General features: G+C 45.8%; 1 protein-coding gene across 1 annotated transcript in view; it reads left to right on the top strand.

Moving 5' to 3' along the window:
* Nucleotides 1-20,602, top strand: part of TTBK1 (tau tubulin kinase 1) — a 96,585-nt gene extending 75,983 nt beyond the window's left edge. The window contains exons 13-14 of the mRNA XM_050893119.1: nt 17,449-19,043; nt 20,176-20,602. Coding sequence (XP_050749076.1) covers nt 17,449-19,043; nt 20,176-20,602 — 2,022 coding nt within the window. The remainder of the gene's footprint in view (nt 1-17,448; nt 19,044-20,175) is intronic.
* The last annotated feature ends 4,673 nt before the right edge of the window (nt 20,603-25,275 follow it).

The following is a 25,275-nucleotide window of genomic DNA, read 5'->3' as shown; positions in this document are numbered from 1 at the left end:
CTTTGGCTTTGGAAATCCCCTTGCTTTTGTTGCAATTTGGTTTCCATACAGTGACCACATATTTCTGTCTCTCTGGCTTTGCCTCTGTTATGTGACAGTGGACCTGTTTGTTTGCTCTCCACTCCTAAGCTGTTCCAAATCTACCTGCCTTCCCCAAGAGGCGCTGACTGTCAAGAGTTGGATAGCAAGGATTTTCTTACTGATCCAGCTGTATATTACACTGTTTCTAAATTCCATAAATTTTAGGCACCTGCAGCTTTTCAGTGGCAGAGCAGCCCTGCTTCTTGGCCTTGCTTGGAAATGCCTGTGATAACAGATCTCACTTGAGAATTAAACTGGCCTCAGCACTTGGTATACAGAGCCCCTGGAGCCCTTGTCTAAAACTGACTTGAATCTTAGAGGAAAAGGGAGATCAAAGTTAATTTAAATTGTCATAAGTATCCTTATTTCCTGGGTTTGCAGGGATATATTCCCCTTCTCAGTATAGCCGCAGTGTAAAACACCAGGCTGTATGAAGACCTTCTGTAGTTAAGTGAATGTAGTAACTGTCTTCTATTGAAATGAGCCTTTGGTCCGGTCTTCTAGGAGAAGAGGGAGTTTGGATGTTAAGGTTGAAGAAGAAGGGGTCATTGCTGGTGCGCAGGGCTTTAGGAAAGTGCAAGTTCAAAGTAAAATACTCTGCAGAAAGTATATAAGCACAGGATACAGACAAGAAAACATATAGAAAGCTCAGGCAGATGTGAAAATGGCATGGGATAAGTATGAGTGTTGGAAGAAAGTTGTGACACTGAGGTATTACTCATAGGTAGGGTGTTTCCAGTGCAATTACAATGAAAGCTTCCTTCCAAATACTGATTTCTGTAGCTATATCTGCCCTGCCCGAGGCTCCCTTAATATCAGATTCACCCTTCTATAAGCAACCCCAGACAGAGTGCTTTCTGAAGCTCATAGGACCTGGCCTGGTGGGTCTGCATGCCGCAGGATATGCTCAGGCAGGCTGAGCCTGTGCTGCCTCCTGCCTGCCCACAGAGCATCCCGGTGGGTGCAGGGATGGAGGTGGAGGGCGCAACACACCGTCCTTGAGAAGATTCAGCATAGGCATGATCAGTCTCTTCCCACAGTCATTCTTGAATCAGTGACATCAATTTCTTTTGATTTGCCCCAAGAACATGAGTAAACAGGACACTTTACTGCCCAGCCAAAATTTTTATCTGCAGTTTGTTGATCAGTTTTATTTTTAAAAAAGGCACTGGGCATTGCCAGAAATACTTGGACTGAATTAACCAGTAGCTTAATCCTATTTGGCAGTTCTTCTCTTGTCAAGCACAGAAACCAGAAAGAGCCAGGCTTTGCTTTTCTCAAAGTGACATGAGAAGGGATGATTTCCTTAAGTAGACTCTGCTCTGATGTTATTTTTTCCATGTTCAGTAGAGACTTTAATAGAACAGCAGATTCTAGAGAAAATGGAATTTGTGAAAGAAGTAGATTTAAAATCAGTAGCTGTTAATAATTTTTAGTTCATAGTCTCCAAAACACTGATGTTCACTTTTCAAGGTCAATTTTAGGAATGAAAATTTCTATTGTTCTATATTTTAAAAACCAATTTTTAGTTTTGCCAGTGAGAAAAGGGAACAAACAGGATAACTGGGTATTTATAAACTCTAACCTGCCCATTTCAGACAAAACCAATGACTAGCCGATAAGTAGCTCCATACATAAAATTTAAAGGGCAGTAATCTATCTAATGCTACTCATCATGGTTATATATAGAACTGTTCTTGCCAAGTAAACTTGATACTGTTCTTCTTCTAAGTTCGAAAGTCTGATTGATAAAGATGGTTGATTTATATAGACTTCAGTATGACTTTCTTCTAGTTAAAGTTATTAATAAATTGAAAACCAACTAACCAAACAAAATATGTTTGTATGTTGGTATCTCTTACAAGTGGGGATGTTTCTCATTAGGACTCCTGATCTCCTGCCCTTAGCTCAGCACTATTCCATGCCTTTACTGGCTTTCAAGAAGAAAAAAGAAATCACTGAGGAGAAAGTTTGCAGTGACAAGGAGATGGGTGGCTTGATAAAATAATACTGGCAGGGCAGCTCTGCAGAGAGATCTGGATCACTTGATAAATTGCTCACATTCAAACTATTGCATTCAGCCAGGGACAAGGTTATGTTTCGAGTACGAAGAATATAGGTCACACACACAGAGTGGAAGAAACTGTGCCCTGGGAGGTGCTGTCTCTCAAAATGAGGTGGGAGTAGGGGAAATAATTAGCTGCATGTGAGTTCTCATTATGCTGCTATAGCAAAAAAAAAGAAAAATTAAAAAAATTTCTTCTTTGATGTATCAGCAGGAAAATGAAGATGTGAGCAGAGGGGAGATCTTTTGTACTGGTGAGATCACTACCAGACATCACATCCAAGTCTTGTATGGAAATTTTTTAAAAAGATTTTCAAAACCTAAAAAAGGAGAAGTGATAGAAGAATTGTTTGATTTTGTAAAATCTGCCTTGTAGAATAAGCTTGAAGAAATGCAGTCTGTCATTAAAGACAAAACTAAAAAGTTATATGATTGCTGTTAGGAGTACCTGCCTGAAGAGAGTAAATGGTTTTTAATCTGCCAGGCAAAGATACGGGTCTAGGTGCTGGAAGATAAAGTAACAAAGGTCAAACTAAAAATAAGATGCTCATTTTAAAGACATAGGTGGGTGGTAAACCGCTGAAATACATTATTAAAAGATACTGAATTTTTTGCTGTTCAGATTCTGTAAGGTGGGACATTGATTTCTAAACCAATCCTGTTAAACCATCAAATTTGGGCTCTATACCAAAATAATTGGACATGTTGCTATCGCCTGGGTTTTATGGGAAGTTTTATTTAATGATCAATATGGCTTTTACAATTTAATTCTGAACAGATTAATTGGTGCTAATGGCTGGAATCCTGATGTTACAGTAGTATGCAAAGAGTATTAAAAATCGTCAATTTGCAGATTTTTTTAACATCTTCATCTAATGCTGTAATAATTACTGTGGAATCCACATATTGTTGAGGAACAGTTGGCAAATTAAAGAAATGTGAAAATAGCTCTCTTTTTATATATATGGAAATGTAATAAATTAATATTAAAACTAGTTACAGTGCAATTCTAAAAAAACTCTGTAGATTACATTTATATTGCATTTATTTATTGTGTTTCATTTATAATGACTGCAATTATAAATGTAAATATGTCCAAAATCAGTTGTCAAAAAAAAAACAACTAGAAAGCTCAAAGGAAGTGGCAAGCAGCCATTTCCTGTTGAAGTCTGCACTTTCATGGTCAAGTTAGGGGAACAGAAGTGTTGGTTCTCTTAAGAGGTGCCCTCCTGCTCCCACCCCATCCCATCCAGCCCTTTCAGGCCTTTCCCCTGTGCCAGTGCCAGTATTCACGTGGCTGCATGGACCTGCACGGGGAGAAGGAAAGTTTTCAGCTTTGGTTCATTTACTGCTTTGGTTTTGTGCTTTGTGCATTTCCTGCTTTGTGCATTGTCCATTTGCACAATTGACAGCACTGGCAAGCCAGGGTCAGCAGGGAAAAAAAACAACTGATGGAGGGCTGTCGATACGAAAAGTGATCATGGGGCTATGGGCTGAAAAGTTAGTCGCCCTAGTTATTTTTTCTTTTATGTTTGATAAGGTTCCTTAAATTCTTCAGCTGGGGTAAGTCAGTGCAAATCAGTACTAGTGAAATAAAATTCCCTTTCAGCATCAGACTCTTAGGCAAATTGCGTTCATCAGAAGGGTACAAGAACAGCGTTTGCGTGCTGAAAGAGATATTCTTGGGTTTACTTCCTATTGTACATAGCACTTGTTCTCCTCAGAATCCAAAATGAGGATTGAAATGAGCATTTGCCACTCCTTTACGATACAGAGATCATTAGCATCAGAAGGACAGGTAGCTGTTGCTAGGATCTCATGCTCTACTTCAGTGAGCAAATGCACATCAATTGTATATACATACAAAAGCCATCTTTTTATATCTTGGTCTCTTGGCCCCTTTCACTTTCTTTCTATGCAGAATGGGAGATGTTTCCAATTTATCACTCTCCTCCCAGCCTCCTTCCCACAGGAAGGAGCTAATGAGATGTGATTTCTGTGAAAACGTTAATGTAAATGCTTGGGTTAAGCTAGCATGAATTGCGTAAATGTAGTTATGCCAGCACACATTCACTTTCAGTGGAGAAGATTTTGGTGGGAGGGGGTTGGCTGAAAATAAGCTATACTGACAAAGGTGCAATTTTGCAGATGCCAGTGCATCTGCATTAGGAATATCCTGTTGATATACCCATGTTGACAAAGTCCCTGGTGTGAACCTGGCTTTGTCCGCCATTCCTATACTTTTTTGCCAGTGTTGAGGGGCAGGTAAGTGGAAGAGCTATGTTGCATCACCTCTTTCACCGTTTAAAGTCTCTTTTGTTACAGTGATGACAGAATGTAAGATAGAAATGCCCTGTAAGACAGCCATATGGGTGATATAATCCCGTCCGTATGCTACCTCTTCATGATGAAAAATATTTCTTGCTCTTCCACTCCTTCTCTTTGTTGTGGGTCTGAATGTGGACATTGTGGTGGTCAAGGCTGCTGCAAGACTGTTGCTCTGAAAGGGACAAACTGGTTCAAAAGTTGTGTTTGTTGGGCTAAGTGTATTTGTGGTTCGTAGAGACTTCCAGCCTGGACTGATGCTTTCCTTTCCACATGACGGATGTTGACTCCAAGACCTTTGCTTCAGCTGTTTTCCTGTAGTTCATGTGGTGATTCTTTAAGGGTCCCCAAGGCAGATCAGCCCACTTCTCAAATCCTGTGTCCAGATGACTTTTGAGGAGTGTATAGGAAGCTGCTCTAGCTGCCTTTCAGTTACTAGGTACTCAGCTGAGGGTCAGAGTTGGAGCACACCTTCTCCCTTCCAGTGCTGGGAGGCAGCAGGCACCACCTGAGCTGTGAAGGATGTTGGCAGTTGCCACCTCCCCAGCCCAGGATGAAGAACCTGTACGTGGCCAGCTGGCCTCCAGACTGCATTGAGATAAGGCAGCTGACTCCAGGCTGACGTTCTCCTCTGGGATCTTGTCCATTGCTCCGTAAGCAGAGATGCTGCTGCTCAGCTGCCACCTAGTTAGCTTATGTTTAAATCTGAATCTGGATGCAAGAACAACAGCAGTCAGCTGTAGCCCTGAGCTGTTGGTAGGCTTCACATACAATGTGATGAGGAGGCAGAACCCCCTCATCTTCACCTCACTGCCTGAGAAGCTCTCTTAGATCTAGTTGCCTCTTTGTTCCCCTTTGCCTCTCCCCTTTCTTCCCCATATGACAAAACTCTTTTTACTGCACCCCGGTTGCCAGTGCATGTCCCGCTCCACACATTCACCTGCCTCCGTGGTTTACCTCCATTGCCATTCATGGTATCTCATCCCTCGCATCCTTATTGCGTCCCTGGGTACCTGCGCTACCTCCTGCCTTTGGCATTCCCAAGAATACGTGAGGCTTGCCTCGTGCACCAGTTTCCTACGCATTGCATATCTCATGTTGCACCATACAGTTCCTGTAGAACTTTGATCAGCCTCTTGCCTGATTTCCTTGGAGGAATCCTGCCTCTGATTTCCTTGGAGGAAACAGTGAAAAATTGAACATTTTTGCACTTGGAGCAGTCTCAGCTCTACATGGAGTCTGTGTGAGGAATAGTGATCATGTTGTTTAAAGGCAGTTTGATTTCAAAGATTATAATGGAAGATACCCTCCATTTTCAGGACAGTTTCACGAGTTTCAAATCCTGGAATTGTTAGGACTTAGCAAACTCCCCAAAATTATTGTGTACATGAGCATCTAAATTTAGAGAGCTGGCAATGCTCTTTCCCTTAAGACACAGCTACCATCTGTGATTGCAAACCATGTAAATAGCTGGTTAAACACCATTTTTATTGTTGTGAGCTTGACTCTAAGTTCCATTTAAATTGGTGCCTGGTCTCTGTGACTGAGAAAATGTCTCAACTCCAGTTGCAAATAGTACAAGCTCTTCCAAGTGGATGTTTTCTGGGCTGGCAAAAGTGGCTGTCCCCATTCTCCAGCCTGGGAGTTGGGGGGGGGGATCCAAATAAAAATAGAAATAAATAGGGTATTTCAAACAGCCAGGACAGGACAATTTTAAGTGCAACAGAGCTAACACTTTGTTCGTTAATTCTAAACTTTAACTCGCAGGTGTTTCCTCTCGTTGCCTGTCTTATCTGGAGGTATCACAGTGGTGGATTTTTTCCTTGAGGATTTGTGTTCTTCACTTTGGCATATATAATGACAGTTCTTCCCTTGTCTAGCCTGTGCCACTGGCATTAGGCCATCAAAGTGTCTTGTTGTTTTAAACAAGCTCCGTGTTTCTTCTGCAATCCCATTTGGCAGCTAGCTCTCCCAGCTGTTTCTGCGGCAGTCAAACCCGGGTCTTATATGAGAAGGCAGCGTGCCTTTAAGAACCAGTCAACAATCTTTTTTCCTTTTTGAGGTGAAAAAAAATAATTTTTGATATTTTTTTTGCATATAGGACTTCTGGAAAGAGGTCTATTGTTTCAAACTGATCAGCGATAATAAGCAAAGGCATCCTCAGCAGCTTCCCTAGCCTGCTCATGAGGCAGAGAGGTTGAGTGGCTCTTCAGTAGTTGGGCTTCGTTTCTTTTCCAAAGGTGACTCTAAAGCCAGTTAACATACACCTTCTTTTCTAACTCCTCTAGGCTGTGAGCACTTCGAGATGAGCAACAAAACAAATGTTGTTTGGGACATTTCTCTGCTCTGTGCTTCAAACATTTCTTCCAAAGGGTTCACTTTGGAGTGCTTAACTACCTCATTTGTCTTTTGTTTCAGTAGCATCGCCAGGCTTTGGTACCATTTATCACTGGCTACACTGCCCCAAAGTGTACAGCCTCTTCTGAGAGCCTTGGTTATTTGTTTTGTAGTAGAAGTCTTCTGCAGTCAGATGGAAAACCAGGGCAAACACCTCAATTTAGCCTTTCCAGAGTTTATTCAGAAACAATACTAATAGTCACAGTACTTGTACCTTCCTATGGCCTCTTAACCCAAAAGATCCCCAAGTGCTTTATTTTTCCTGTGAGTCACTTCCCTGCTGTTTGACATGTGGGACCGCTGGAGGAAGTCAGCAGCAAATAAAGCCTTTTCAGAACATGTCAGGATGAAGCCAGATGTGAGAGTTTGATTGCACAGAGAGAATTTCAGGAGGCAGAATATTATTTCATGATCTGGAAATTGTCAGGACAGTGGGTGGGACCTATATACCAAATATAACAAATATCATTGAGGCATTTCTTTGACTGCAAATCACCTGGAACTTCACTTGCTCTCTCATGTAAAAATGCACTATTTGAATCTGGTGCTGTAATCCTATGTAAATAAATTAAGGCAAGAAAATATAACCATTGCTAGTTTAGTCCTGTATTGTAAAATAGCTCAACAACAGGATGCACTGTGAGACTGAAGATCAGAAAGCATGGAAAGATGTGTTCAGTCTTTTTCCTGTTTTCTAATGTCCTTCCCTCTCACGCCTCCATCAATTAATCTTCCATGATGTGTGTATGTGGAACTTCTAAGTGCTTGGCAGTGGCACAAGATTATTCTTGAAAATATAAGGAGATTTTCTACTGCTTATCTGGAGGGATTGGTGGCAGATACCCACCGTGTTTGTCCAGTGGGTCTAGCATCTCTTCCTTAGTTGTTGTGGAGTCTCTGTGATATCCAGTCACATTCGTATTACAGCCACATAATACTGCGTCAATGACCTAATTTATTTTTATTGTAAACTGCTGGGTTAGATGAATGACACATTTTATTAGTGGTTGTCAGTGGAGATTTATTCACGCCACTCTCAGAACTTTACCTGGAGCTGAGACCATTTTGCGACTTTCACATTGAATAAGAAAGGGCTCTTTTATCCGAATCTATTCAAAAGAGAAGCTTTTATTTTTATTTTTCCTTTTCTGTTTTTCCTTTGGTGAGAAATGGGAAAGAACTATTTGGAGATAGCTATTGTATATTTGTCTAGCTCTGCTTGGCAGTAACAGATGGGCTTCAAGAGGCCAGCTGAAGAAAATAAAATTGCATTTCCTAGCAGACAAGGTCTGAAGCCTTGAAAATCATGGATAATTTGCAAATCCCTGAACTCCTGTTAGCGTTTATAGTGAATAAATTGCCCCAGATATTTCTCGGCTGGAGAACATGGGGTGCTTTTCTTCTTGACCTGCTTCCCCTGTAGTTGCCAGCCCTCCCCAGAGTGACTGGAAGAGATGACAGTTTCTGGAGGGGCTGACCAAAGTAAGCCAGATGTGCTTCCTGATTTCACTTTTGTCCCCAGGGTGGTGTTGCTATGCTTTTTGCTGGAGCTTCCATTTCTGATTGTATGTATGTTTGTGTGCGTTCATGACCCACACGTGGAGTGTGAATGGCCACGCATGGTCATGCCTTACAGAAGCGTTTCTGTGCCAGTAATGGGCCACTTTGCACACATCCAAGTGCTCAAAAGGCTGTTGCAAAGAACGAATCTCAGTCAGTCACAGAAAGTATCCTCGTGATGTCTGGTTCAGATGGCACGCCTGGTCTCCTTTGCACATTGCAGATCTGATTTCGGCAACCTGGCCCAGCCCAGTTTTCTTAATTCAGTGTAGCATACATATCCCTCCATTCGCCATCAGCGGGTGGCAGAGTATTCTGGCGATAGGAACGGTGCTGCCACTTGGGAAATAATTTATTAGTATGCAAACACCTATTTTGGGTAATGTTAAAACATTAAATAAAATGTGTAAAGGCTGATCATTGCAGTACTACGTTCCTTTTTGTTGCATTTTTACACCATGTGTTTTGTGTTTGGGTCGCTATAACACACAGACCTGCATTTGCAGTTCCATGGGACAGCGCAAAGATTAATTTCTGGGAAATGTTTCTAAGTATTATTTGATGTATTGCAACTCCTTTGTATTACACCTGCCATTGAAAAAATGATGTTACAATGAATGTACATTTTAAACAAGCTGCTAACCATGTAACCTGGGGATTGGAAGCAATCCCCATTTTACATTCACTTGCATGTCTTTTAGTGTTTGAAAAGAAAATTGCTTTATGTTTGGAGGTTTTATTTTTTCATATGCAAAGTGTTTCAAGTCAGTTACCTCATCTAGTGCACTTGCCTCATAAGAATCCCCAGGGCTTCCTCCCAACAACTCCAACAAGTTTCTCAGTTTAATTATGAGTGCAATTAATTGATCTGGCAACGTGAAACACAGTAATGGCAAATTTCCTCTGAACAAGTCAGATAAGGAGGATTTCCACGGGACTCTTGCCCCTTCAGCTTGGTCCTTCCTAAAAAAAAGCCAGATCAGATTCTTATTCAGCACTGCTGACTTCTGGTTATTTTTATGACTAAGGAAGATATTTAGCTTTCAGAATCTCCTCCTTCTTCTTTCTTGCTGCTATTAAGTTGCCTTTACAATTAGGGACTAGAACAATTTTTGGATTATCATTTCCTTCCACTTTGCTCGCCATTTCCTGAGTCTCTTATGAGTGATAAAAATGACACGGTCCCTGTGTCTGCTCAGACAGGGAGCTCTGTGACTCTTGCTGGAGACACTGGTGGGTGCAGAGGTGGGAAGCTAAGTGGCAGGTGTACCACCTTTACAGAGCTACTGCTTCCGTCCAAGACGCTAGGAAAACTGGCACAAACCTAACAACATACGAAAGCACAAATAGGGAGGAGCAGAGCACTTATCCAGCATAGGACTGGACTGTCCTATTCACCTTAGTAAAAAAAACAAAGAGAAAGGCTGTGAAGCATTTGATGGTAAGATGCTGGAAAGAAGAACATCTCTCTGACATTTATGGTGCTGATTCTTGGAACGTGGAGATCCTGCAAGCAAGCGTGGCAGCTCTAAGACCCCTGCTCCTTTTACCTCATCTGATGCTGGTTTGAAGAAAGAGCTGCTTCAGAAACTCAGATTCTAGTTTTTTTCCACTCACTGTTGTCAATCCTGCCAGATCTCCCAGTCCCAAACAAGCTTAGTCTATGTTGGCAGAGGATAATGTCACTTCCAGGATATGCTAAGGTCCTGATAGTATCCAAATCAAAGCTGTTACAGGGAAGACCGGACTACGGCTCTTGCTGTCTGTGTGCCATCTGCGTCTCTCAGGACTAAGGCCTCTTCCCATTCCCAATGGAACAATTAGCGTCATGTTGGGAACTTGATTTCTGCTTCTCGGACTTTCCAGCTCCCATGAAGAATCTCAGGGACCAGCATATCCTTCCTTTGCATTACCTTGTGTCACCTGTTAGACTTCTGTTGCTGCTAAGCAGGAGAGAGTCCAAACCATATTTAACCAACTGCTATTCAAGTAGGAGGTGAATGTGGGTTTCTGTAGTCATTTCTACTGAGAGGAGACAAAAGCTGTAGGTAACCTGTTGTGCTTCCTGGTTTGCTTGAGAAACTTCGTCTGCTGGGACTTGAGTTTGCTTGAAGCAGTGGATCTCAGGCAAGTCCCCTTCAAGCAGGTCTCTGGCATTAGGAGGCACAGCAGAAGGGCTTCCTCAAGTTGCCAGAAGTCCTCATCAATTGCTAGGGACAGAAACTTTGAAGAAGCTGTGGAAGTTCATCTCAGGGGGAGGGCAGCAGGGAGACGGAGGGGAAGTAGCCTGCTGTAGCTTTAAAGGCGGTACTGAGTAGGGATCCATTTGGAAGGACATAGTTGACTAAAGGGATCCAAAGCTTGTTTTCCTTGAGTCTTTTTATTCTTCCTGTATCTAATCCCTTTAGAGCCTAAGGTCAACCCCTTTTTGTACTGCAATAACACTGTAATATATGCTTGCACTAATTCTTCTGGCACACTGAGCATGCAAGACCAATTTAAAGCTTTTTTCAGAAGAAAAACACTGTATTATTGTGTATATAGAAATACTGAGAGAGAATTTGAATTCTGTCTCCTGTATAAAAGCATGCATTGAGTACCTGTATGTAGACCATGCTGTAAATGCTGCAGAGTACTGTAAAATCCTACACTTGAAACCACAATGAACAGGCAATGTCATCAAAAACAAACAAAACAGAAGCTGTGCAATGGATTTTGTGCCTTTTTTAAATCCATGTATGTTAATCCAGACAATCGGAAAAAAAAAAAAAAGAAAAAAAAAGCTTGTATACTACCAAAACCTTATTAAAGAATCAAAGGCAGCACCTTGGTGATGGCTGGGTTTTTTGTTTGCTTTCTTCCTTTGTTTTTCTACTCCCTTTGCTTTCCAGCTCTGGGAAGGTGTCTCCTGCTCATCCTTGGGTACATGGGAGCACCGGGCAGGGAGATGAAGGAGCACTGGTAGAATAGTGAGAGTTTAATTATCACTAATGTGATCACTGAAAACTTGCAGTTAAGACAGATCTGGGAATAGAAACAAAGTTCTGTGACTGTTGGAGATGTGTTTCATGTACTTTGGGAAGGCCACACTGTGAGTTCAATGTACGTAAATTTAGGCTAGTACCAATTTCACTGACTTGAACCCAGTCATGTCACAGCAGCAGGTTACAACTAGCCCCAGCTTACATAAGTTTTTAGAGCTCTGCTGTGATGGTTACCAGCATCCAAACTGGCTAAACCTAGTACAATTCAACACCTACGAACACAGCAGAAACAGTTTATCACATTTCTCTTGGTTTCTTACACTGGGCATCTTCCCCTGGCTGGCAGCGCAGTGTGCATAGGGTGGCTGGATGGCTGTCTCCCATGAGACATTTGACAAGGTGTTTAAGAACATCTGGTAAACTTCCAGCTCCTCCACCCCTCAAAACCCCAGGGAGATGGATGCAAAATTGTGGCTGTCCTGCAAGTAATGTACTCCTGCCTGGGCTGCTCAGTGGATCCGACCATGCTTGCCTTTCATCGTGACTCCTATTTGAAAGCAGTCTCTGCTGTAGAGCAGCATGTGGTTCAACCCCAATTACTGTTGGTCTGTCTGGGATCAGGTTGGAAGAGGAAACACGGCGATAGACCCTGTCTGCTTTGGTGTGAAGTGCACAGTTACTAATTCAGTGTTTTTCTGAAAGTGGCTGGAGTGGGAGGCTGCAGGCAGTAGGTGCATGCAAAGGCTCTGGTGGAAAGCGTGGTGGAAACTTTCCCCCTTGCAGGAGAAGCACAAGACCCCAGCTCCTCAAAGGCAGAGAGCAGTTTGGGCAGGCAGGTGACGGTTTGGGAGGAAGAGCTAGGATTAGGCTGTGGTCTCTGACTTACAGGGTTGTACAGTGTGTGAGTCCCTTTTTTCTCCTGGGAATTGTATGGAGGGTCAGGATTCTTCTGAGTCTGCCTCTAGCAGGGTCCAAAGCCCATCTGCTCCGTGATGAACGCCTCAAAGTGTGTTTTGGTTTGCCTCTGTAAGGCTGTTGTTATGTGGCAGATGTGTACATCTGTCAAACACTGCAGAAGGATGCACTGATGCCATAGTGGTGAGCACAGTCTGAGATATGGTTTAGAGCACGGTCTGAAACAGAATAGTAGATAGATGTGGCGTTTCCTGGTTTTATCTTAGGCAAATACTGTGATTTTTTCCTGTACCTGGTGGGGTTTGGTTGGTTTTTTTCCACAAATTATTGCATTTAAAATGTTTAAAACCAAGAGATGGGAGAGAAAAAAAAATCCCAAATTCTGCAATCTAAGGGAAAATCGATTAGGCTCACGCAGGAAACTGTTCCCTTTCCCCCATGTCAGTGCAGAGCTGCTCAGGAAAGCAGGCTTTTCTGGTGGACACTGGGCCCGCTCTGTGCCATGCCACAGACTGCTCTGCTGCAGGGGCATAGGCACAGGCAAGCTATAAGGTCTCTTCTCTGTGCCCTCATGAGTCGTGAGATCACCAGAAAGCCATACAGGCAGAGGAGGTACTGTCATCACTCTTCATTGCTGTAGGGACCTGGGCAGAGTGTGCGTGACTTGGCATGGGGCAGGACATATATGAGCATGTTAATGAGCTGGATGGCAGTACTGCTCCTGAACCCACCAGCGTGAGTCTGCTCCGTGCTGCTGTCTGAGAAGAACACGTCTGGCTACATTCCTGGTTACAAGGGGACCTGGGAACTTCTAATGCATGGTTGTAAACTTGCTGTAGCAAAGTGGAGACTGCATCTTTGCTGATTTTTGCAGTATCTGCAGCATCACTGGGATGTAGAAACTTTACTGCTGCCCATATTGGGTGATATAAGTCTCCTCTGAGAATGTCCCAGTGCCAATGATCCTGCTAATTGGAAACCCCACCAGATTACGGTAAAGACAAACCCCAAGACTCTACTTAGCTGTTCATGAGTGCAGGGGCAGAGATGGACTTGAAGGGGTTGGTTTCTGCCTCTGCCAAATATGAGCAGGTAGATCTTCTTCTCTCCTGACTCTCCTTCCTCTCTATATTCTAACTCTGGCCTCTGTGCAAAGCAGGGATATTTATTGCCTTCCAAATACATATTGTTACCCAAAGTAGTTACTAGCCAAATTGAATTTAAATGCAGTCAATTTTTATGGAGAGACAGAGTGTTACAGAGGTGCAATACACAGAGTTTGTGGGGAACACATGCTCAGACACATATACTGCCATACGCATTCCTGGACAATTGACTGACAAGTCAAAAGAGAGTCGGGAGTGAAGATCTGAGCCTAAGCAGGTGGGAAAAAATGGTTCACTGTCCAATGACAGGCAACGTGTCTTTTGAGAAAGTGAGGAACATAGGCAGAGATCATAGCTTGCTGGAGGTAAAGGAAGTCCTTTTGATCCAGATTCGGCCAGCTCCGGTGTAGCTCTGCTCACTCACCGTCTTGGTAGCTTTTTAAAATGGGGTGGCTGCCTCAGCTCACGGCATAGTTTCTGCTCATGGTGGAGGGAGCCCAGCAGAGGGCTGCCAAGATGATTAGGAGCTAGAAACGTATGACATGAGGAGAGGCTGAGAGAGCTGGGTTTGTTCCGCCGTAAAAAGAGAAGGATTGGGGTGGGATCTTGTTTCTTCCTTGAACTACCTGATGAAAGGATGATGCCAGACTCTTCTCAGAGGTGCACAGTGAAAGGATGAGATGTGATGGACACAAGCTGCATGAAAGGAAAATTAGATATAGGAATTAGATATAAGGAAAAACTTTTTCACCATGAAGAGCCTCAAACACTAGGACAGGGTCCCAAAAAGGTTGTGGGATCTCCATCCTCGGAGATACTCAAAACTCAGCTGGACAGGGCCTGGAGCAGCCAGCTCTAAGTTGATCCTGCTTTGAGGGGTACTTGCAGCAGAGACCTCCAGAGATTCCTTACACCTTTGTTATTCTACAGTTTTAAGATACAGGCTAAGCCTCTCCACTCCTGATCTTCTGGCATCTTCCCACAGTTCCTCCCCATTGGTACAGCAGAGCAGAAAAGTTCTTCTCCAGTCTTTGGGGAATAGTCCTAGAGCAGCTGTGTGTGCTGTAGTACAAAAGACACATGATGACAGTCAAGAGAGGGCACTAGCTTCTCTAGTGAGGGGTTCAAACTGGGAACACCTTGTTCAGCAGGGTGTCCGCTTGCAGCTAGCTGCTGATCACATTAACTCAACAGTGAAGACAGTCTCAGACTTTGATGCCCTAGGACAGTCTTCCTTGTTAACAGCTTCAGGTGATGATAGTAATGAAGGTAAGAAAATATGTGTTAAAATAATATTTGACCCAAGAGACATTTCAATGAAGTTTCTTTTAGTTGGGTTTGTAAGTAACTTCTGTCCTCCATATTTTTTGGCATATTTATGCTCTTTGGATTTTCTCCATGGTGCATTTACAGTGGCAAAACAACCACAGTCTCAGGCTGCTTCAAGGAATGCATTCTGGCACTTTTGGGGTACTGCATGTAACAAGTTAAGCAGTCCAAGTCTCCTAAAGGCAGGTAAAAGCCAAGCAATCACTGTTGTGCTTAGGGTGCAGCGTCCATGCAGGGAAATAGAAAATACATGGGGAAAATGAAATGACAGAAAGGCAGTCCATTTGCTAAATACTGCAAGGAACTTGTACAGCCAGAGGTGGAAGTACGTGGAGGTTAGAAAGATATCTACAGCACAACTCAATGACAGCAAAGGGGGACCAGAGCAGAAGAGGGAAAGAACCATTATTTTTATTACAGCAACGTCATGCTGTCCAGCTCCGTGTCATACCTTATTGCTTAGTGCAACCTCATCTCAGAAAAATTTCTGATGTCTTGCAAGGGAAAGAGCTGTTGAGGAAAGAGAGGTTGCTGGAGACAGGGCTGCTGGTGGGACAGACTGCAGGGCATGGAAGCCATATCTCTGGCCTATATAGTACGTGCACTGCAGGACTGGATTCAGTTCTCCTTGACCAGAAAGCAGATGAGATGACACAAGCTCCTAAGAGCTGAGAGGAGATTTGAAGGTTTACATTTGCGAAGAGCAACCAGCGATCCTCCAACTGTACCATCAACCACAGCATCTAGAAAATGGGGTGAAGTAGAGCAGCAGGTGAACTGTTGTTGGGGTGGAGTACTCTTTCCAGTGGGAGGCTCAGCACAAGGCAAGGTGTTGGTCAGGTCTTCTTTATCAGGTCCCAGTCCCACTGGGGAAGCGTGTCTGTTTGATCAGGACGCCAGGGATAGCACTGCGGGTGTATTTCTTGGGAAAATCAAATTCAGCCGACAGGCAGAATCCAATCTTAGGCTGCTGAATGGACTAATTTCCAAGAAGTGCCTGAGGGAGGAAGCCAAGTGGGTAATTTCCTTTGCAAAGGGTGGTAAGTCCCTCTTACTAGTCCAAGTTCCACAATCTGTCATCCTGATAAAAAAGGTAGAGTGGGTCAGTGAAAGCCCAAGTCAGGCTAATACAGGGCCATCTTCAGGGCCAGGCTTCAGCTTTAATGAAAGAAGAGAAGAAGCTTTGGACTCCAGAGGCACTGCCAAAACCAGCCTCTGTTTTAATTTATAAGATATAAAAAGAAATATTAAATGGATAACAACTTATCACCATGCATAACAACTTGATGCTGCCCACCAATCTATTTGATGATTATACATGAGCATAAAGATCTTACATTTTTCAGGCATACTAATAGGGCAGTTGCTCTGCACAGAATAACATGCAGATTTTCAGCACAATTTGAAATTGTGTCATTGGACTAAAAAGCTATTGAGGGCTTTTTTTCCCTCCCTAGAGGCAAAAAGATCTGTTCCCATAGCCAAGTAAATGTGCTAGCTGTTGGCAGCTCTGTAGCCCACATAGTTAAATAGGTGCTTGTTTAGTCGTGTAGCCTAAATATCCTCTGATGCTGTCAAATGCCGCTTGAAAACATGTTTGGAGCCCTTCTGTTCATGATTAGGACTTTTCAAGGGTAACATGTGATGCATTATTGACTGATTGAGTTTATGGAGAGGCTTTCGTTTTCCAGCCCTCTTAATAGAAGGGTGACCTAAATGGTTTTTTTAAAATCTGTTTTGTGGAGTGGTGCTTCTGTGGTTTTCATTTACAACCAATTGTTAATTGGGCCAAACTTCAATGGGCATTTCCTATTTATTTTGCCTTTTTTTGCTTGTTTGGTCAAGTGTGTGCATGTGTGTGTGAGCTGTTGCTCTTCTGTTATGAAATGATTATTTGCAATCATTTCACAGCCTACTCCTGGTGCCTTACAGGCAGTCTCTCTGCCACAGACTGCTGCTCGACAAACGCTGCCTTCACCAACTGTCCTGTCCTCCTGTTGCTTTTAATGGGTGGACACCCCAGAGTCTAATAATGATATTTTATATTTCAGCTTTCATGACCTACTTGTTGATCATTTTAGTGAAAGCAGAAGCCTGTAGAAGACAGAATTAGGAGTTGCTGGAGGGACGTGGGAGCAGAAGGGAGGGACGAATAGCACAGCAGGGGAACGCAGGAGCACTACAAGGGTTATTGCCCCAGGGACAATGGTGGATGGTACTGGAAAGTGATCAGGAAATTTATCTAGCCCGGAGGGGCCCCTTGAGTTCACTGTGGCCTGGGCATAGAAGAGAGTTGCTGAATGGTTCCAGTAAGGAAGGAGTGAATATGTAAATATATAAATACTGAAATAAATATATAAATACTGAAGAAGACTGGGAAACATGAAAAAACCCTGAGGAATTGCTTGCAAACAGTTCTTTTAGGTCCAGGTTAAAGACTGCTAACAAAGGAACTCCTTTGGCACATTTTTTTGCCTTCATTGATAAGTATCTGTGAATCTCTCCTTTCTAAGGTTTGTACCAGTTGAAAGATCAAGTGATTACTGCTCAGGCATGTGTTTTGGAAGCATGGTGGACTAGATGCTTTCCACTGATGCTTCCCACTGCTGTTGATCCTGATGTCTTCTGTGTCAATGCTATGTCTGAATATTAACCCTTTTCTTTTGTCGCATCTGTCTTCTTGCAGGCATATATGCTGAAGTCATTTGAAATGAATGGTCTGCCCAAGGCGGTGCCTTTAAGTTTGCCTTATCAAGACTTCAGAAAAGATGTGTCAGACTATTGGGAAAAGCCTAAGGTATCCCAGCGGATAAAGAAAGTTGATTTCTCAAATGTTGTCCTGACTGCTCCTTGCAAACCTCTGGAACCTTATCTGGAAATGAATGGAAAAGAGGAGGAGGAAGAAGACGAGGAAGAAGACAACGAGGAGGAAGACGAGGAGGAGGAGGCGGAGGAGGAAGGGGATGAGATTGACATGCACAGTGGTTCCAGCAGCGACCTGAGTCAAAAAAGCACAGAGCGCAGCCAGGAGTGTGCACCATCCACGCTCCTGGCTGATGACCAGAAGGGATCGAAGGGTCGAGCGTCCACTGCTGATGGGGACTTGGAGCTGGAGGAAGGCTCAAAAACACTAGTGCTGTTTTCACCAGGTGATCTGAAAAAGTCTCCGGTGACCACAGACTTGGCTCCAGAAGTTGATCTGGGGACTCTTGCTGCACTGACACCTCAGAGTGAGCGGCCACAGCCTATGGGTAGCCAACTGGATGTATCCGAGCCAGGGACCCTGTCCTCAGTCCTTAAATCTGAACCAAAGCCTCCCGTGGTAGTGGCTACGGCTTCCTCCCCCTTTACCAAAGTTGAGCGCACATTTGTTCATATTGCTGAAAAGACCCACTTAAATGTCATGTCTTCCAGCGGCCAGCTGATGAGGCATGAGGAATACTGCCCTCCAGGCCAGTTTGAGGAGGTCATTATCGAAGAAGAGCTGGAGGACAACCTGGTGCTGGTAGAGAATGGAAGTATACATTCGGGGCTAGAAGGGGCAGAGACGGAGAGCTGCGCACTTTCAGCTAATCACATTGAAACCACCTCAGAGACAGTGGGGGAGCAGCTGGCCCTTCCCAATGGTGTAGCAAAGCCTCCCGAGGACAAGCCAGAGCTCTCCGACAAAGTGGCGCTCTCGCTGGATTTGGAAGAGCCTGGCAAGATGGTTACAAGGGAGCCTGACCTTGAGAAGTCAGCATCGGTGGCAGAACACCTTAAGCGAGCAGAGACCCTCCTCGACACACCACAGCAGGGCCCCAGGAGACCTCTGGGCTCCAGGTATAGAAGTCGGATACCCATTTTGTTCTCTGAGGAGGACACCGGCTCAGACCTTTCAACTTCACTCTCGGCCAAAGAGAGGCTTTATAAGAGGGCAAAGCAACCTGACTTGGCTCGCCTAGTGATGGAGAAGAGGCAAAACCGCCTCCTTCGGCTGGCCTCAGGGGCCTCCTCCTCAGCATCCTCCAGCGATGAGAGGCGGCGGGCCTCAGAAACCCTGTCGGCCACCGGTTCTGAGGAGGACACCCACGACTCTGATGACTCCATCCCAAGGAAGGCAGGGAAGGAGAAGGCTGCCCTCCTGGGGAAAGAAGAGAGACCCATAAGCACAAAGAGCAGAATTCCTCGCCCCATCACGCCAGTGAAAACACCGGTAGAGGCAGCGAAGTCTGAGAGCTCCATGGCTGTCGCAATGGCAGTGCTGTGTAGCTCCCCGCAGGATGCGGCTGTTGCTTACAGGTGAGACCAAAATGGTGAGCAATGCAAAATGTTGGACTTGTTAAGGAGGCACAGCCAGGCCTTTGCTCACCTCCCACTGCTTTACCCTTCACTTGGCTTGAATGTGTGGTCCATCCCTGTTTCCTACAGTCATTTCAGCTCGCTGGTGTGTGAAATTCCCACCTCTTTGTCTTCTTTGGCTCAGTCTGGCCAAAGGGCCAAGCCCCTCTTCACTTGCCCTGGCTTTGAGGCCTTCTTCCCTTCCACGAGCTCTTTCATTTGGTCTGATCCTGCTAATAGCAGATCCCTCCGGTGTTGAGCTCTCAGTTTTGCAGCATGCTCAGCACAGCCATGACTCTGTAGGGAGACCTGGCCTGGCTGTTGTGATTAGAGCTGCAAGGGCTGCGAGGTTGCCAGTTGTGATTGCCTCAGAAGATAGCCAGCATGCAAACAGCTGAAGAGAGGGAGGTGCACATGCATGGGTTTTGGCAGTGACCTGGGAGAGCGTGGGCCACCTCCACGTGGTCTGAATTCCCTACACATCCCTGTGCCTTGATTTTTTTGGAGGTACCTGGCTCTCTATCAAATAAGCACAGAGATGCAAGTGGAGGTGGACCTTCTGAATTCACCAGTGTTTGGCTTTTCTGCCTGGCCTTGGTGCTGGAGGTCCAGCCCAGGAGCAGAGCTGCTGCTGTGGCTCTGCCACAGGTCCAGCAAATTCTGCTCTTTCAGAGACATGGGGTGAAAGGAGGGGATCCTTGTGGGTTGATTTATCTTCCAGCACAGTTACCATCAGAGGCCAACTGGTGCAATCCAGCTCATGCCCTCATTCCCAGATTGTATCTCCTGCCTTGAAAGAGGTTGCTGCATCCATGTTGCATGTTAAGAAGAGTCCCAGATATGTGCTATCGGCCAAATCATGCCTGTGTGTTGTCCCAGAGGGTGCTGGAGGATCAGGGCAGTTACTAGTTAATAGCATCTAGAGTTACAGGATGGTGTTCAAACCAGTGCCCCATCTTGTTCACAGCATAGCGCCTGTCATCCTGGTACTGGAGACTCCTTGTTGCCCAGCAACATTCATGCCAAACCTGCCAGGAGCCCGGAGCCCCTTGCAGAAATTCCCCTTCATCTTTCCTCTTCTCTTCCCCTGCAGGCTTCAGTCACAGAGACCAGCTGGAAGTGTCCCAAATGAGTGCCGAACAACGCAGATACAAAGTCGGCTTCCTCCTTCGCCAAGCTCCACTTCTCTTCCTCCACGGAGCAGCTCACGGAGGTCCAGCTGTGCATCCCCTCGGAGCCCTGTCCTTCCTTCAAGAAACCCCAGTGCTTCCCCCAGAAGCCAGCTGCTGCCTCGGAGGGAAAGTCCTTCTCCCTGCCGACAGCATAAGCCAGGGACTGCTCTTCAGCGAGTTCCTCCTTCCCCCCGACCTCAGCCCCCAGCTCAGGCCCTGGGGCCAACAGGAGATTCCCTGCCCTCTCCTAGTGTGGCCAAAAAACGACAAAGAGGAAAAACCCAGACTCAGAGTCCAGCAACCAAAGGAAAGCAGGTGTCCCTGGAAAGTAAGGCAGCTGCCAGATAATGATCTTTTGCCAGCCCAACAGACTGGGTAACTTCTGCATATAGTATACACTTGAGATGCTGCAGCACAGCCTTCCATGCTGGACCCACAAGTGTATAGCAGTAGCTGTACTTCAATGCTTCACTCACTCTCACCCCACACCGTCGCAATCAGCTCCCACGGGCCTGAGAGCCTCTGAGCCATGGAGCCTTCTTCAAGGGAGACATCCAGCCCGCAGCTCATGCTTGCTAATGCACAGCACCAAGCAGCGACCCAGGCAGACTGCCTAGTGCCTGATTCTCCTCCCTCCCCAGGCATTCCCCTCTCTCTCTTAGCAATACCAGTCGCCAACACCGACCCTGGCTTTGGAAAGAGGAGCAGAGGTGATGAGAGCAAGGCCTGCTGGAGAGGAAGGCTCCTGTCCTGCAGGCAGCTCTCTCCTCTCTCCTTGCTGGGGCTGGCTGCCACCATCTACCTGAGTGTTGGCTCGCCTCCTGCCACCTGTGTTAGCAAGGGATTGTCACCGGCTTAGTCAAGAGGGATGGATGCATCCTTGTGTGCTGAGATAAGAGCAGGGACAGGGTGGAGGGGGTTCTTCTCTCCTTTCCAGAGATGCCTCTCCAGGTGGGAATAGGAGACAGGCGAGTCTTGCTGGATGCTCCTACCTGCTCCAGTATGTCCCACAGAGGAGGCCATCTGGCATTGCTGCTCAGTGACACTGCTGCTGTTTCAGCAGATGCTTGTGTGGTGGGTATTTAGATGGAAGTAGGGATGTATTGGCAGCTTGCTGGGAAATCAAGAGCGCTTGCTAATTGATGTAGAAGGGAGCACACTGCAGCTGCTTCTGTCTCAAATACCAAACTGTGATCTGTGGAGACCACATCTCCCAACATGGGTGGTTCCTCTCGACCTGAGTGTGGTTGGTGCCACAGACCTGTAGTCCACCAAACACAGCTCCATCCTGAAGATGTGAATAGTCACTGGATGCCTTTAGCTTGGGTGCCCCTTGCACCTAAATTCCTTGTGCTTTATTGTCACGCTCTTGGTGTTTGTGAATTTTGGCACTGTGGTTGAAAGCTCCCCTACACGGCAGGGTGGGAAATTATTATCCTGTAGTATACTCAAAAGCTGCTGCTTTGCAAGGAGAGGTTTGCTGGCACGCCGTGGGTACCTTGTGCATTTCTATCCAAGAGTACAGTGGGTTGAGCTGTGGAGGTTGGGTTCATGTCTTTCTCTTTCTCAGTGCTCAGCTCTTCCACACGTTGCGTGAGAACTAACAATGTGAATGTAAAAGCAAGGGCTGTGCTCTTCAAGTAATATTATAAGAGCAGAAGCTTAGCGCTGAGCTAGAACTAAATCAACCAACTTTTTAGCCCCCAGACTAATTAGAAAGGTTTGAAAATGAAAGCCAGGAGGACTGATACCTGTCTGAGCTTGATGAGATCTTGAAGTAGTCACAAAATTTTCCCCACGCCTCACAGGGGGAAACACTCCAGACCCAATTACTTGGGGCTTCACACCATTGTCATGCCTAAAAGAGGCTTTGCATGAGGCAGAACAAAAAAAATACAGCTGCTCTGTATACCCAGTCCCGCAGCTGCAACTAGCTGCAAATATTTACTATTTGCAGACAACAAAGCTTGATAGAGGAATCTGGACAGTAATAACCTTGATTCATTTGAACATAGATATAAACAGTCACACTGATGGCCATCGAGTCCGAGGAATCCTGAAGTTGTTCACATCTACAGGGACTGTTCTGGAAAGGAGCATGAGAGCCGTAACGGGGTGGCTGGGGGAACAGGGTACTCCTTGGACATCTGAACAGGGAAATGTCTAGAAATAGGTGACAGGAATTACCTCTTTATATGACAGTCTCAGTGCTGCCAATGCTAAGAATTTATTTCACCTAGCTCAAAGTGTTTGCTGTTTTCCATTGACGTTGTTCACCCTGGTAGAGTAAGAAGCACAGCTTCTAGTCTAAAAACATGCCCTCATCTTTGCAGAGAAGCGTTGGGAACTCCAAGGTCAGGTTGTGATTTGATGGACTGAGCTGATGTTGCCACCAAAAGCAGTGGTCCCTCCAAGTTCCAGCTGCTTCGTTGCACTGTCCCACCCCCTTACGCTGGGGCAGTTATTTGGTGAAGTGGTTGGAAATGCTGATCCAGCGTGACACCAAGCGCTCTGGTTTGCTGGTTTGGTTTTCATCTGGTTCAGTTCATCAGTCTCATTCAGCATTTGGCCACACAACAGAAGTGGGGGAAGGAGAGGACAGAGAATGTGACCACTTCTTCTGGTGGCACTATAACTTCATGTGAGTTTAAAGTGTGGGTCCAACTACAACCTAAATATGCCCTGCATGTTTAGAAACTAGGAAACAGAATAAACCCAAACAGAGATTCTTTCCAGAAATATAAGCCGTAATGGCATTCTTATAAATTTGTTGGAGGACTATTCATTTTAGAGTGCTCAGATGGAAAGACTTTGTCGTGAAGCCTTTACCAGATGTTCCATCCAGGTCTTAGATGCACATGCCAAAAATGACATTGAAAGAGCTTGGAAAGAGTGCTACAGGACTATTAACAGGGTTAGCAAACCTGCCCTATCATGGGAGGCCAATAAAGCACAATCAATGTATTTGTTCAAGAGAACGTTTAAAGGAGAGTTTTCTGTGGCCCAGCTATACCCATGTCAGGAAGGAAGCTCCAGGGCAGAGATCTTCCATCTGGCACATGAAAGCAGGGAAGACAGAGTAGCCGAGAATGACAGATGAAGAAATCGGGCAGGCTTTTAGTTGTGAAGCAACTGTCCAGTGAAATCTTTCACAGGAATGTGGGGACTTTTTCTTATTAAAAGGTTTTCTGAGAAACCCAGCTGTCTTCTAAGAGGTCTTCCTACCATGACCCAATCACAAGTAGCAGGCAGGATGCTGGTGACACCAGGGTATCATCTCTCTTTGTGGTGCAGTAGATTCCTGGTCCTGCCGGACACATGCCAAAGCTGTCACATGTTGGAGAGCCACCAGACAGGTCCAGCAGGTTTCAGAAAGCCAGTGAAAGATTCCAGCACAGAAAATAACAGCTGTTCCCAGTGTTGTTTGACAGGGCTGGGCTGAGGGTGCAGCTGGGTCCACAGAGATCTGGGACTGGCATGCGTTGTCTCTCCTTGTGGTTGTGCTACCAGCCTCCCTGCCCCAGCACAGCCCTGCTTCCCAGCTGTCCCTGGCATGGAGGGGAGCAGGAGAGTGCGTCAACAGCATGGTGCCCCCCTGGCCACGGAGGGTGACCCCCATGGCCATTTTGGATGAGAGAGGGCTGCGCCATCAGGTGCGATGGCAGTGAAAGTTGGCTGAGTGCAGCAATGCTTTCTCCCCAGAAAGCCTGCGCAGGAGCTGCCGGTCACTGTCACTGAAAGGTTTCTAAGGGTTGTTCCTGCAAGGTCTGACTGTCCTCGTGTATCCCACAGCTTTGGATCTCCGGACCTGCTCCCCTTCCCAGTGGCAAGTGATGCTGTGATCTTGGCTGGATGTCATATTGCCTCTTTCATGCCTTCACTGAAGTTATTTTTACAGGAGCTTCGGTGCTGGGCTCTTCCAGTCAAGTGGATATCAAGAATTTCCTAACAAGAGGTGGTCCTCAGAGCCACGTTTTGCTGGCAGAGCCGGTCACAGGGCACTGCCTGGCCCAGGCATGCTCCTAAGTCCCCTGTTAGCAGCCTGTGTGCTGCAGGAGCTGATGTCTTGATCCCTCTTTCAGGTGTCAGCAGAGGGACTCAGGAAAGCCCTGCCATGCAGGTGCTGTTCTGGATCTCCTCCCTGGCTCTGATTTTCAAGGTTCTGCCCTTCAGTTGCTCAGTGGTGAATGTGACCCCAGGGTACTCCCACCACTGGGGTGCTCAGCACACCCTGGCTGCAGAAGTTCCCATTCCTCTTGTGTGTGTCTCTGGAGGGATTTTCTGGCAGGCAGGTGGACCAGCAGTGATGGTCTCTGCTAGTGTTACTGTGAAAACAGCCCTGCAAAAGGGTCAACAACTCTTCTGGGTCCTCTCATCCTCTTTTCTTCCTCTACCCTGTAGGGAGGCTGGAAGGGCACCTGCCATAGTTGGAGCAAACACAGGAGATCATGTTTGGGGGCAGGAGGGGATGAAGCCTGTGATGTTAGGGAGAAGTTAGGCAGTTGAGGGATGCCAGATGATCCAGTCTGGCATTGCAGGAGATGGTGGGCTGTCAGACCCCAGAAAGGCAGGAGAGGCAAGACCCTGCTGTTCTCTGCCATGAAACATGGTGTGCAAGCTCTGTCAAGCCTCGAGGACACACAGGGCTGCTCAAACACTGCTGTTGGTGTGTGGCTGCGTCCTTGCTTCACTGCAATGAAGAGAAGATTGAAGAGAAGATCGAGCTGACCAGAGCAGAGGAAATGGCTAGGAAGAATACAGAAAACTCTTTGGGGTCCAGGGAGGAGAAGCAGGCTTCCCAGCACTTTCCCATGTTTGCGGGAATTTCTGGGAACAGCCTGACACTATGTGGTTCCCCATTGGTGTCTTTGCTGCAGGGTCTGTCCTGGCCAGCTGCAGATGGTTGTGCCCATGTGTGTTTTGAGGGGACTCCTGGGACAGGCTGCCACCTGCCTGCATCTGTGCGTGCATGTGCATGGGTGGTAGGAATGGATAGGACTTGTTCAGGGGAGCATTGTGGG

This window comes from Gymnogyps californianus, chromosome 3 (assembly GCF_018139145.2).
Source record: "Gymnogyps californianus isolate 813 chromosome 3, ASM1813914v2, whole genome shotgun sequence".
In the NCBI taxonomy this organism is placed as follows: domain Eukaryota; kingdom Metazoa; phylum Chordata; class Aves; order Accipitriformes; family Cathartidae; genus Gymnogyps; species Gymnogyps californianus.
Note: the sequence above shows the minus strand (reverse complement) of the source record. Positions and strands in the feature narration are given on the sequence as shown.